The 14,010-nt window shown below is 46.3% G+C and overlaps 1 protein-coding gene across 3 annotated transcripts in view; it reads left to right on the top strand.

Annotated features, from left to right (window-relative positions):
• CENPU (centromere protein U) overlaps window positions 1-13,249 on the top strand; it is a 42,670-nt gene extending 29,421 nt beyond the window's left edge. For 2 of the 3 annotated variants that reach the window (XM_088446956.1, XM_088446957.1), the window contains exons 11-13: window positions 294-355; window positions 10,806-10,962; window positions 12,852-13,249. In XM_088446956.1, coding sequence (XP_088303082.1) covers window positions 294-355; window positions 10,806-10,962; window positions 12,852-12,980 — 348 coding nt within the window. In that variant the 3' untranslated portion in view covers window positions 12,981-13,249. The remainder of the gene's footprint in view (window positions 1-293; window positions 356-10,805; window positions 10,963-12,851) is intronic. The other variant, XM_088446959.1, reaches the window with a different exon arrangement.
• Window positions 13,250-14,010: the final 761 nt, after the last annotated feature.

Here is a 14,010-nt window from a genome sequence, read left to right as displayed (position 1 = left end):
GCTCTTTACCTTTGATCCCTAGATGCAGTTATGTGTTACCTATATGCCCTGGTATGCTCACAGCATGTTATTGTTATATAGCATTTGTATCCGTGTCTATTTTACAATATGGTTCATGTAACTTTTCCTATAATTGCTTCACTTTGTTGTGCTTCAATAAAGAATAAAATGTGAGGTTTTTTTATGCTATTAACCCTTCCTGTGATACTGGGGTGTATACCTAGTGCTACATGTCTGATAGTGGACGTCTCCTTTCAGTCCTAACAGTTTGGATAATATTATATGTTCCACAGATACAGTTAGAAATTGGCAGAAAAAGGAAACGTTTGATTGAAGTGAAAAGTGAAATCATTGAGTAAGTTGCATTGTTTTGTGTTTATTTACATTACATGTAGTATAAAGAATAGCTTGATGAGAGCTTGAAGACACTGGGCTCAGCCCAAAACAGCCAGAGAAAGGAATAGCATTGTGAGCTATTCTGGTGGTCAGTGCATACAAGCAGATGCAGGCGTCTTGGAGCAAGTAGATGTTTATTGATGAAATTATGTCTATACAAAGATGGTTACTCCACAGCATACAAGATGATGCAGAACTACATTCCTCCCGAGATGGTCAGAGGATAACCAATTTCATCGTTTGCAGAGCCCCTTTTCATATTGTTAGAGAGCACAACACAGAGGGATATGGGTGGAAATACCTCCTACTGTACTCAAATCAGGAATCTGTCTCCCAGCTTGAGAAAACTAAAACTAGTGAAGCATACGTTAGCAGCAGTCAGCCTGCTCCTCTGTTACTATGCTACAAACAAATTAAATCTAAAAAGATGATGCACAGTACAAACCTATAATGTAATAATGAATAGGGGATGTCTGTGAGCCATGGTATACCCCTTTTCCACTGCTGCAATAACCCGGGTTATTGCCGGGTCTACCCGGATCACAGCTCAGTGGAAAAGGGTCCCAAAAAATAACCTGGGTCCAGTGACCCAGGAATCCAACCCAGGTAGTGACCAGGGTTGGACAAGGGAAGGACCCGAGTTAAGGGGGCATTGTAAACGGGCGACCCGGGTCAGACAACCCAGATTTTCCTGCACTTATAGATTATGTCATCTCCAATTGCTGGCATAAGAGTTCAACTGCACACGGGTGCAGTGTGAATGGTGGTGAGCCAGGAATAACCCGAGTCGGTGCTGTGGTGTGAAAGGGGTCTGACTCGGTTTGGAAGCTTGTTCCAAATCCTGGGTCGGGCCCAGGATTTTGGTGGAAAAGGGGTATTATGGTGTGCAGAGAGATTGCTGAAACTAATACCAGCATCACTCAGGCTCTGAGAACTAGTGAAATATGCAGCCAGTCCCTGCTTGTTAGAATTTGGTGGAACAATTGTTAGCCTACAGCTTATTAAATAATATCCACACAAACTGATTTACTAACTAAGCTATATGAAAGTGCATATTCCTAGTAAATACACCCTGCAGTAATTTTCATGTACATCCACATTATACTGATTGTGTTGGTGAGGTGTAAATGAGAACACAAGCTAATCAGCTATAATTGCACAATCCACTTTCCTGAAAACAGGGCATGTAGTATGATTTTACATAACAAATGACATGCTGATTGTAGTGTGGAGAATTTGTGAATTCATTACAAACATACATTGTGTCTCTTTGACAATTGATGTATGCAATATATTTCTATTTTAAAAGACCAACTGCTGCAGAGATATTTGTTAATCTTAAATTAACTTAGTACATCCACAATTGTGTTTTACTATAACTAATTGTAAACATAAATTATCTTTACATCTACCCAATACCACATATGGAATATACTTGAGTACTGAGCGGACATGTGCATTTATTATCCTCTTAATCTATCTGTACTAATTATAACTCCCAGGTCATTTATTGCAGGATAGTGCAGATTTTCTGCTAATTTTCCTTAAGATGGGTACACGCCTAAAGATTATCTGTCCGACCATCCAACTAGTTGGAATGAAAATCTGGTAAGGTATGAAAGCAAATGACTATCAGCAATTTGCTCCCAAACGCCGGAAAAAGGACTAAAAACTGTTGTTTGAGCAAATTGTTTTGATCAAACATTTAACAGACTTGTCTGACGGCCATTTTCATCTGTTTTCTGGCATTTAGGAGCAAATTGCTGATCATCAGTTACTCCCATACGTTACCAGATTTTCATTCCAACCAATCAACTAGTTGGATGGTTGGACAGAAAATCTTTACGTGTGTACCCAGCTTTAGACCTTTGAGGCTATTGAAAAACACAGTGGTACTAAGCGGACATAAGTACACCACGTATTCAAATACCAATCTCTGCACAACAGTCGTGTAAGGCAGTTAATACGGCTAATAAATAGATGATTCTGATCCTAATATCTAAAAGAACATTATTTAAGAATAAGGTTGCTTCATAAACGAAAATAATGTAAATGATATAAATGACTGCCAATTTCCTTGGTCCATAATATATAGGGTCAGTTACTTTATTCAGTATCATATTCATTTGTTGGTAACCTGATAATTTCTTCAGTACACTGCTAATAATATAAGTAGTTACTGAATTTAGATACAATTGTGGTAACGATTAAATTGCTACATCCCCTTTTAACTGTGTGCAAGTGCATCCATCAATAAGAGGGAACACCCTCATCCCACAATATAAGGCAATATTTACCTACAATATTATAGCATATAAAATTGAGAGAGAAGTGACACCAGAAATTAAGAATCTGCTTATTTCACAACTTTGCAAATTGTATTATTTCATGTTATCTTTAATATGAATTATTGCTTTTAATATTTCACTGGTACGGTACACAACTTTAATGAAATAAAGGTTCTATTTTACATAACGTCTATAGTGCACCTAACAAAGACCATCCTTTTTTTCTTTATTAAATATAACCTGTCGGTCAACAGGAACGTTAATTGGGTTTTCCTCAATATTGGCCACACAATGAAATTATGTGGGTTAAACAGTAATACAATTACCATGTCTTCCTCAAATACTCAGGAAATCCTAAAAAGCGCAGGAACCTGCTTTTTCCCTGATTACCTAACCACGTGTTCCAACTACTTTCTACAAATACTCCTTTTCCACCAAAAACCTGGGTCCAACCCGTGTCACAGCTGGGTCAGACCCCATTTATACTGCACCTTGGACCAGGATTATTCCCGGGTCTGTTCCGTTTAAACTGAACCCTGGTCTACCCTGCAAAACCTGTGTATGTCATTAGAAATGGTCTTTTCTACTTCAGGGTCCATAGGGTATCCACAGGATACCTTGGGGTATAGGTGTGACGTCAGTCGCAGGGCACCAAAGAGTTAAGCTTTCAGCCTCCCAGGATGCACTAGGTCCCCCTCCTATACCCCGCCCCCGGGCCAAGGCACCTCAGTTTAGTTTGGTGCCCGGCCGGAGTCGGGTGCACCTGTTGGAGTGGGGGCTAGAAGAGCCCCTGAAGCTTTTTCTTCATGCAGCTGTGGCTGCACATCTGGATAAACAGCATGGACAGTCAGTCCTGACGTCCATGCTGTCTTCCCTACACCCCGCCGGTACCAGAACGCCGGTACTGATCCGGGGATGCTGGTGGGCGTCTGGGGTCACAGCTAGCGGTGACCCCAAATGCTCCGGACCATGGCCGGATTCAAGGGGGACAGAGGTAAGCAGCGGGGTCCCGCGGTTTGTCCCCGCTGATCACATGGTCCTAAGTCCCCAGGCAGGGGGCTCCCTGGGGACTGGCTGCAGCGTGGAGCCAGGCGACCAACCTGCGCTTCCACTACCCCCTGGGACAGCGGACCGCAGCAGAGCGGTAGCGCTGCGGCGTCCCAGGGGTTAAATGCATGCCAGGGGAGCGCGCCTTCCCTGTCTCACAGCCGGCGCCTCCCCCGCTGCACACAGCCCTCTCTGCACTGTGCTGACTGGTCCTGTGTCAGCGCTCCTCCCCCAGGCCAGCTTCTCTCTGCTCCTCGGCGGCCATCTTCTCTGCAACGCATGGTGAACGCTGCTGGAAGTCTGGAAGGAAGCATCGTGGTCTGGGTCCCCCCGCATACCTCTCCTCCGCTGTGGCTCAGGTCTGTGTATGCAGCGCTGTGTCCTACCAGGCCCTGTGTCTGTGTAGTTGAGTGATCAGCGCTGTTAGTGCAGGAATTGTTATTTCTCTGCATTGTATGTGACTGTGCTAGCGCTGCCTGTAACTTTTCTTCTCTAAACTGTCAGCTTTATTACTGTCCCTGTTCTTTCTGCTAAAGCCCTTGCGGTGCGGTGCTGCAGGGTGGTCTCTCGCCTATTTAATACTTAATTGGTGAGAGAGGTCACATACGTGGTGCCATCATGTCTGAAAGTGATTTTCCCCTCCGGCTACAGTGTACCACGTGCAAAGTACCGTTAGCGGAGGGGGAGGGGGAGGGTAGCGCGGAGGGCCTTTGCCGGCAGTGTTTGTCCATGGTGCGGCCTATTACGGTTACAGCATCGGTACAGGAGCCGCCCTGGGCTTGTTTCGCTCAGGCGTTAACAGCTTTAGTGGGCCAGTTAGCTCCGCAGCCCGCGTTTACTCCGATGGGTTTGTCCCAGCAGTCTGTGGTGTCGTCACCCATGCAGGGGTTCCCACGACAATTGGTGGTACCCCACAGTCTCCCTATTTCCCCGCTCCCGGGTTCTCAGGAGCCAGCGTGGGTTAACTCCCTGATGAGTTCTGTACAGCACTTGTCGGATGTGTTGCAAGGGGAGTCTGTGATGCGGCCTCATAAAAGGCCGGTGGCGTCTCTGTCCACTCCTTATGAGGATGACGAAGGGACGTCTGATGATGGGGAGATTCTGGATCTTTACGATCAGGAACCTCTCCATACTAAGGACGCTGATGCTAAGTCCAAAGTATATATTCCTGGACTTATTCGGGCGGTCCGCACAGCCTTGGTGATTGAGGACGAAGTTCCCCCAGCGGCTAAATCTAAGTATGCCTTTTTCAAAGATGTGAAGGGCGATGCCACAGTCTTTCCTCTTTCGGGTCAGTTGGTGGACCATTTAGAGGAGGCGTGGAAACAACCTGGCAAAAGATACCAGCCGCAGAGACGCCTGGCGGTGGCTTATCCGTTCGCGGATAATTATTTTGCTAAGTGGGAATCCCCTCCACAGGTGGATTCTCACGTGACCCGTCTTGTCCGTAGTGCCACATTGCCGATGCCATCCATGTCCTCCCTTAAGGATGCTACGGACCGCAAGGTAGAAATCTGCCTGAAGTCCGCTTATTCCCTTGCAGGGGGGGCAGCACGGCCGGCTATGGCCATTTGCTGGGTTGCCAGAGCGATGGAGCGCTGGGCGGATTCATTAGAGGCTTCTTTTGAATCCGACTGTCCGGCCGAACAGGCGGAGTTGATTGGCAATCTCCGTGATTCGGCCACCTACATCAACGAGGCGGCTCTAGACATTAGTACTCTGGTGTCTAGAATTTCTTCAGCAGCGGTAGCTGCTCGTCGCACCTTGTGGCTGCGATCCTGGAAGGCGGACGCAGATTCCAAGAAAGGTCTGGAAGCGTTGCCGTTTACCGGAGAAGTTCTCTTCGGTCCGGATCTGGATAAGATTGTGGCCACGCTGGCGGCAGCCAAATCTGCTTGTCTCCCGTCGGCCGCTGCTCCTTCTGGTTCTGGACCATCGTCCTTTCGGTCATCTAGGGCTCAGGGCAGGCCCAAACCACAGTCGTTTCCTCGACAGGCTGGCCCTAAGAAATCGGTCAAGCCCCGGAAACAGGCATGGAGTACCAGACGTCCGGCACCCAAGCCAGATGACAAGCCTGCGGCCTGACGGTCCGGGTCTCCCCTTGGGGGATCCCAGGGTGGGAGGCTGCCTGCTGCAGTTCTCCCGGTGTTGGTCGTTCACTACGACAGACACTTGGGTTCTGGAGGTGGTCTCCCACGGGTACGCCCTCTCCTTCCGGCACAGACCCCCGGCTCGATTCTTCACCACGGGTCTACCATCAGACCGGAACAAGGCTACGGAGCTGCGGAAGGTATTGCACACTATGCTCCAGGCTGGAGTTATAGTGCCTGTTCCATTCTCCCAGAGGGGCCAGGGTTTCTATTCAAATCTATTTTTGGTACAGAAACCCAATGGGTCATATCGTCCGATTCTCAACCTCAAAGCACTCAACAAGTCTTTGCGGGTCCCGAAGTTTCGGATGGAGACCCTACGGTCCATCATTCTGGCGCTGGAACCTGGGGACTACATGGTGTCATTGGACATACAGGACGCTTACCTGCATGTCCCTATTCTTTTGCGCCATCAAGAGTTCCTTCGGTTTGCAATCCGCAGCGACCACTTCCAGTTTCGGGCGTTACCTTTTGGCCTGGCGACAGCACCACGTGTTTTCACCAAGGTGATGGCGGTCATGGCGGCTTCTCTGCGGCTGCAAGGAGTCCGCATGTTGCCGTACTTGGACGACCTGTTATTGGTGGCAGGATCTCCAGAGCTCCTGTTACACCACTTGGACCTGACCATTGCACTGCTGCAACGGCACGGCTGGCTAATCAACTGGCAGAAGTCCACTCTAATCCCGTCTCGGAGGATTCTGCATCTTGGAGCCTTATTGGACTCGGGACAGCAAAGGATCTTCGTGACGGAGGACAAGATCTCTGCTTTACAGTCAAGGGTGCGCAGTTGTCTGCACAGCCGCCGGGTGTCCTTACACTCGGCGATGAGGTTACTGGGCTCCATGGTGTCGGTGTTCGACATGGTGGAATACGCCCAGTTTCACTCCAGACCTCTGCAGCACCTGATCCTGTCCAAGTGGAACGGGCTGCCTCAGTCTCTGAAGTTCCAGACGATTGTGCTCACCCCGGAGGTTCGCCTGTCCCTTGCGTGGTGGTTAAAGACGACCCACCTCAACAAGGGACGTCCGTTCTGGGTTCCAAATGGGGTCCTGTTGACAACGGACGCCAGTCTTCGGGGCTGGGGAGCAGTTTCGGGTCTACACTTGTTCCAGGGCAGGTGGACGCCGACAGAAGCAGAGCTTCCAAATAATTATCTTGGAACTCTGTGCGGTCTTCAATGCTCTCCTGCAGGCACAGCGGTTTCTCCAGGGTCACCCGGTGCAGGTCCAGTCGGACAATGCTACCACCGTGGCCTACATAAACAGGCAAGGAGGAACTCGCAGTCGGGCGGCTCTCGTAGAGGTCTCTCGGATCCTGGTTTGGGCGGAGCGCAATTTTCCGGCCATATCAGCGGTCTTCATCCCGGGAGTGCTAAATTGGGAGGCGGACTTTCTAAGTCGCCAGGACGTTCATCCAGGGGAATGGTCCCTGCACCCGGACGTTTTTCAACTACTGGTGGACAGGTGGGGTCTTCCAGAAATCGACCTCATGGCGTCCCGGCACAACAACAAGTTGCCGGTGTACGGGTCTCGCACAAGAGACGAAGGGGCGTCTCTGGTGGATGCTCTGTCCGTCCGGTGGACGTTCAGGTTCGCATACCTGTTCCCTCCGGTCTCCCTTCTTCCACGGGTAATCCGGAAATTCAAACAGGAAGGAGGGACGCTCCTGTTGATAGCTCCCGCGTGGCCCAGACGGCACTGGTTCTCAGACCTTCAGGGTCTGTCCGTGGACAGTCCTCTGCGGTTGCCGCTACGACCAGACCTTCTGTCTCAGGGTCCTTGTCTTCACCCGGACCTGACTCGGCTGTCTTTGGCGGCGTGGCTGTTGAGACGGCCATGCTGAGGTCCCGGGGGTTTTCCAGCTCTGTGGTGCGTACCATGTTACAAGCTCGGAAACCGTCTTCCGCGAGGATATACCATCGCGTGTGGCATACGTTCTTCCAGTGGTGTCGACCGAGAGGTTATGCACCGCGGGAGTTTCGTCTGTCTCGGATTCTCGCCTTCCTGCAAGCGGGACTAGATCATGGGCTTCGCCTTGCTTCTTTGAAGGTACAGGTTTCGGCCCTATCTGTCTGGTTTCACCGTAGGATTGCTACAATCCCGGATGTGCGCACCTTTATGCAAGGTGTTCTCCGTATTCAGCCGCCCTTTGTTCCACCTGTGGCACCTTGGGATTTGGCTGTGGTCCTGAGGGCTCTCCAAGGACCGCCGTTTGAACCACTGGGCTCAGTGGATATTAAATGGCTAACAGCTAAGACTGTTTTCCTTCTGGCCGTTGCTTCGGCCAGACGTGTTTCTGAGTTAGGGGCTCTTTCTTGTAGACCCCCTTTCTTGGTTTTTCATGGGAACAGGGCAGTGCTCCGCACTCGGCCCGAGTTTCTTCCCAAAGTTGTTTCCCAGTTTCATGTTAACGAGGAAATAGTTGTTCCGGCCTTTAACTCACCGGGTCTTTCCGTGGGTGAGGCCTCTTTGGATGTTGTGCAGGCCTTAAGGACTTATGTTGACCGCACTTCTTCGTTTAAGAAGTCGGACGCTTTGTTTGTCCTCTATGGCTTCCGTAAAAAGGGTTGGCCTGCTTCAAAGCAAACTTTGGCAGCCTGGATCCGTATGGCTATTTCTGAAGCTTATCTTCATGAAGGCCTACCGGTCCCACCTTCTCTGAAGGCTCATTCCACTAGGTCTGTGGGTCCTTCGTGGGCAGCTCGACGTGGTGCCTCGGCAGTTCAGATCTGCAAGGCTGCTACGTGGTCCTCTGTCCATACCTTCGTGAGGTATTACAGGTTTGACACCTTCGCCTCTCAGGATGCTTCCTTCGGGCGGCGGATTCTCCTTTCTGCACAGGAGCGTCCCCACCCTTAAAGGATACTGCTTTGGGACATCCCCAAGGTATCCTGTGGATACCCTATGGACCCTGAAGTAGAAAATATGAGATATGGTAAGAACTTACCCTTGTTATCTCTATTTCTACGAAGTTCATAGGGTTCCACAGGACTCCCGCCCTGTCGCACCTGTGCTGCAGATGGGCTTTGCTCTGGTCACCGGTTTTCCGTCTCCCTCTGGTGAGAATGTGATTCTTGTATGTGTCCAGATCTTTGTTCTCTCTCTTCCTTCTCCTCCTCCGGCCTATGGCTTGGTAACTAACTGAGGTGCCTTGGCCCGGGGGCGGGGTATAGGAGGGGGACCTAGTGCATCCTGGGAGGCTGAAAGCTTAACTCTTTGGTGCCCTGCGACTGACGTCACACCTATACCCCAAGGTATCCTGTGGAACCCTATGGACTTCGTAGAAATAGAGATAACAAGGGTAAGTTCTTACCATATCTCATATTTTTCAGGCTCACAAAGATGAGATCATAAAAAGTGGGTGGTGACTGCTCACTAAAGCTCCAAACTTCGGCTTTTTTTGCGTGACCTGGGTCGGATAACCCAGGTTGCGCCATTTACGCCGCACCGTTACCCGGGTCCTTCCCAGGTTTGACTTCGGTAGCTACCTGGGTCAGATTCCCTGGTCACACGACCTGGGTTATTTTTTAAGTACCCTTTTACACCAAGCTGTGACCTGGGTAGAGCTGGCAATAACTCGGGTTATTTGGGCAGTGGAAAGGGGGTAAAAGAGCTACTGAGGAGACCCCCTGATGTGCATTTCAAGGAGAGTGCTTTTACATTAATATTAGGCTTCAGGATACAGTCATTAATGTAGGACTTCCTATGTGAGACCAATCTGTCCCCAAATGGCAAAACCTTATAAATCAAATATACTAAAGTACGTACGTTTCTACCAGTGCGCAGTCCATACATTTATACATAATTTTTCACAATTCTACAGTTGCGCACAGTGCATTAAATATAACATGTTAAAATTAACAGACACTGCTCTGGGGGCCACAGCCAGATGCAACTGGTATTGAAAATGTACATACTACATCAGTACCAATGAAGTCCATTTTAAGTGTATAGCGCCAATCTTTCTTTTTGATGGCACCACAGCATGAAAGTTTATTCAGTGGTGGCCTCCTAGACTCCTGCCAAGGGTCCCCGGCCACAGACCCATATAACTCATGCCATCAACCACACATTAGTCTCCACACACCAACTACAAACAATTATTTCTACAACCTGCATATTTATTAAAAAGAACTACAGGTTAAATATTCGCTTTTGTTCAGTACAAAGTGAAAATTAAAGTTTGCAAGTTGGGGAGGGAGTAGGAATATGTGTGATGCAGTCATCGTCATGTGTCAATCAAATGGAAACATCAGCTGTCCGTATAATGCAAAGCAGTAAAAACATGATTGTCTGTTTCACGTGTGTGTATGAATTTAGGAAACCTAAATGGACATTACTTGGAAACTTTGCATAATTGAGGACTTTGCATTGATAGTATTTTCTAGATAATTTTATTCTTGATACCACAATGTCTGATTAGAATTATTTGCTGAAATCTTGTATATTCATAAATCCAGTCCGTAATTCTACAGTTTTCAAAGAAATCCTGGCCAACCGGAGCACCGTTCCATTACATTATATAGCTTCCAGTTAATAATGACACTTGGGGGTAAAATTACTAAAGTGAGAGTTTTTAGAAGTGGAGATGTTGCCCATTGCAACCAATCAGAGTCTACTTGACATTTAACTAGCACCTTCTAGAAGATAAAAGCTATAATCTGATTGGTTGCTGTGCTCCACTTCTAAAAACTTACTTTAGTAAATTTACCCCTTGGTCTGGGTTACCTGCAAGGCACCTCCCACTAATTACATATATAAGTATCCCTATAGAGAATGACTTCTGATTTTGTTAAACTTTCTTTGTTAGATTCAATCTTTTTCATTTTTCAATCTCCTTCCATGATGTAAGAAGTGGGGAGGAGAGCCTTTTCTGGCCAGCTAAGGAGTGTTTGATGCAAAAGCCGTTCTGTTTCTTCTGCTAGAAAACAACCTAGGTTGAAGCAACTAGAGAGAGAATGCTCACAGCAGGAGGGGACGCAGGAGGCCCAGAAGAATGCAAGAACTTTCCTGGACAATCTTGGATGTCTAAAGGATGACTACATAAAGTTCAAGTCCGAAAACCCTCGCAGTAAGGAAAGTGTACGTATTTTCATGGTTCTATAAAACACAGGTTAGCATAGATTAGAGTCTATAACTACATGAATACTGAAAGCAGTGTCTAACATTTTTAAATATAACACAATTTATTTTAAATTGTCAGATTTTCTTAATGTGTATTGGGACAGAACTAAGGGATTGTTGGCGAGACTGACTTTTTACCTCTAAGATGATAAGCACCCTTCTATTTCTACAGATATGCCCCAATACGCCCATCTTCAATGCGCCTAGCTTCAATACGCCATCCACGCGCTGAGCGTGTAGTGACTCTCTTTAAATCTGTCTTTGTTGCACGGCAGACGCAGTGTAAATCTGGGCTGCGACTTTAATTACACATGAATTTGTATATAAATATGTACAGAGTCACAGATGAAGCACATCTCATTAACCCTTTCTAATTCATTTCTGTATATTTTTAAACCCTTACATTTGTAGCTATGAATAAATGTCATTTATGGCTTATTTAACTGAAAAGATTCTCACTTGGAGATATATATGTTATGGGATTTGTGGGTATATTGTTTCCATTTGGCACCCTTCTGGAACAGTGTTTCCCAAACTTATTCCTCAGGGAGAACTAATAGTGCATGGTTTCCATTTTACCTAACAGATGCATTCATTACTGCCCAACACATTTTTAAAAGATCCACAGGTGGAGCTAATTATTTCACTTGTGATTCTGTGAGGATACCTGGAAAACATGCACTGTTACTGCTCCTTGAGGAATGAGTTGGGGAAACATTGTTCTAGAGCCCAGGTTCTCAAACTCGGTCCTCAGGACCCCAAACAGTGCATGTTTTACAGGTCTCCTCAGGTAATTACTAGTGAAATAGTTAGCTGCACCTGTAGATCTTTTAAAATGTGTCAGTGGGTAATGAATACACCTGTGCACCTGCTGGGTGACCTGCAAAAAGTGAACTGTGTGGGGTCCTGAGGACCGAGTTTGAGAACCACTGTTCTAGAGCATTAGTTCTTTTATTTTATCTTACGGGTACATAACCCATTGTTTTCACTTATTTTTACACATTAGAACTAGGGGTATATTTACTAAAGTGCAGGTTTTTAGAAGTGGAGGTGTTGGAGATGTTGCCCATAGCAGCCAATCAGATTCTGCTTAACATTTATCTAGCACCTTCTAGAAGATAATAGCTAGAATCTGATTGGTTGCTATGGTTAACATCTCCACTTCTAAAAACCCTGCCAACAACAGAATATAAGAGATGGTAACTATTTATGTAGTTGCGGTTCGATTATATGCAGTAGTGTTAATCCACAGCGATCTCCCTCAAGCAGTTTGTACAGACCTCCGAGCCAACAATACACTAACCAGTTAGATATACAGTATATTTGTTTCATATAGCAGTGTGTATATCGCCCCACATTTGCAGTTTGACAAGAGCCTCACATTATTCATTAAGTTATTTTATAGCACACACCTATTGTACGCTCCAGTATTGCCTACCACATGTACACACACATACATACACTAGGGTTATTTCTTTTCAAAAGCCAGTGAAACTACCAGTATTTTATTTGTATTGTGGGAGGGAACTGGAGAACCCGGAGGAAACCAAAGCAAACATAGGGAGAATATACAGATAGGACTTTGGTGGCAATACCCTGTCATCACATCTCTATGCTGTTAGGGGACCCTACTCCTTCTGTGTCTCTCTACGACTTCCCAATTGTCTCAATTCTTCTCCCACAGTATGACAGTGTCTTTGTCTTTGTCCAATACAGGCTTATCATGACTGACCGAATCACACAAGAACTAGTATGTTTTACCTATTGCTATAGCCAGTGTCCCAGTGTGTCCCATGTATGAAAGAGGAAAAATGTTGAGCTTATTTTCACTCTTTTTTTTTTTACAGTATGGGATTTCCAGCCTGCCGGCACGTCTTGTACAAGCAGACGGCATTCTAAGAGCCGAGAGTCACTTACATAATGTCAACACTCAGCTGCAGAGTTTTATTAACAGAGTGAAGGATGTTAACAAGTGATTCACCTATAGACCTCAACAGTTTTGTGGACATGTTATTAATCCGATACCATCAGTCTAGTGTTAGTGTCTTCTATTACATATATCTGGGAGCTGGCTGTGCGGCATCCTGTTCAGTTTTATTACTAGTTGTGTTCATATGATAGACTGCTCAGGAATGCCTGTTCTACACTGCATAAAGAATGTCATTTTCTGAAGATAAATTGCCAGGTCTACTGCTTATAGCAAATATTTCATTCTGAGAATACATAATTTAAAAAATAATACAAAGGAATGTTAGTACTTTTTCCATATTCATATTGAGTCGGTTAACCTGTAGGCTGTTTGTCACAGTTCTAAAAATGGAGCATATTATTGTCTTGCCTGAGTGTAGTTCCTGTAAGGAGCCACCAGGGTGATGGAACTCTATACTCACAGTACATGTCATGTTGTGGTAAACTGGGCTACCTGCACATTACTTGGGTAATTCATCATAAGCATAATTCAAGTGAAAGTAAAAGTGAGTTCTGTGGAAAGGGTGTGTCACAGCTGTTAGCTTGCCATGAGAATGAAACCCTGCCAGCTACAGAATAGACAAGATTTTAGTGTTAATCCACAGCGGTCTCCCTCGAGCAGTTTGTACAGACCTCAGAGCCAGCAGTACACTAACCAGTTGGATATACAGTATGATATTGGTTTCATTTAGCAGTGTGTATATCGCCTCACATTTGCAGTTTGACAAGAGCTTCAGATTATTTATTAAGTTATTTTTATAGTACACACCTATTGTACGCTCCAGTATTGCCTACCACATATAAAACACATATATACACTAGGGCATAGGTTCTGAAACGCGGTACTCATGGCACCCTAACCGTCCAGGTTTTAAGGATATCCATGCTTAACCACAGGTGACTTAATTAGTACCTCAGTCAATTCGATGTAACCGCCTGTGCTCAACCATGAATATCTCTAAAACCTGAACTGTTGGGGAGCCTTGAGGACTGCGTTTAGGAACCTCTGTACTAGGTTTATTTCTTCTCAGAAGCCAG

Source organism: Taudactylus pleione, unplaced genomic scaffold (assembly GCF_031769625.1).
Source record: "Taudactylus pleione unplaced genomic scaffold, aTauple2 ptg000408l, whole genome shotgun sequence".
NCBI lineage: Eukaryota > Metazoa > Chordata > Amphibia > Anura > Myobatrachidae > Taudactylus > Taudactylus pleione.
Note: the sequence above shows the minus strand (reverse complement) of the source record. Positions and strands in the feature narration are given on the sequence as shown.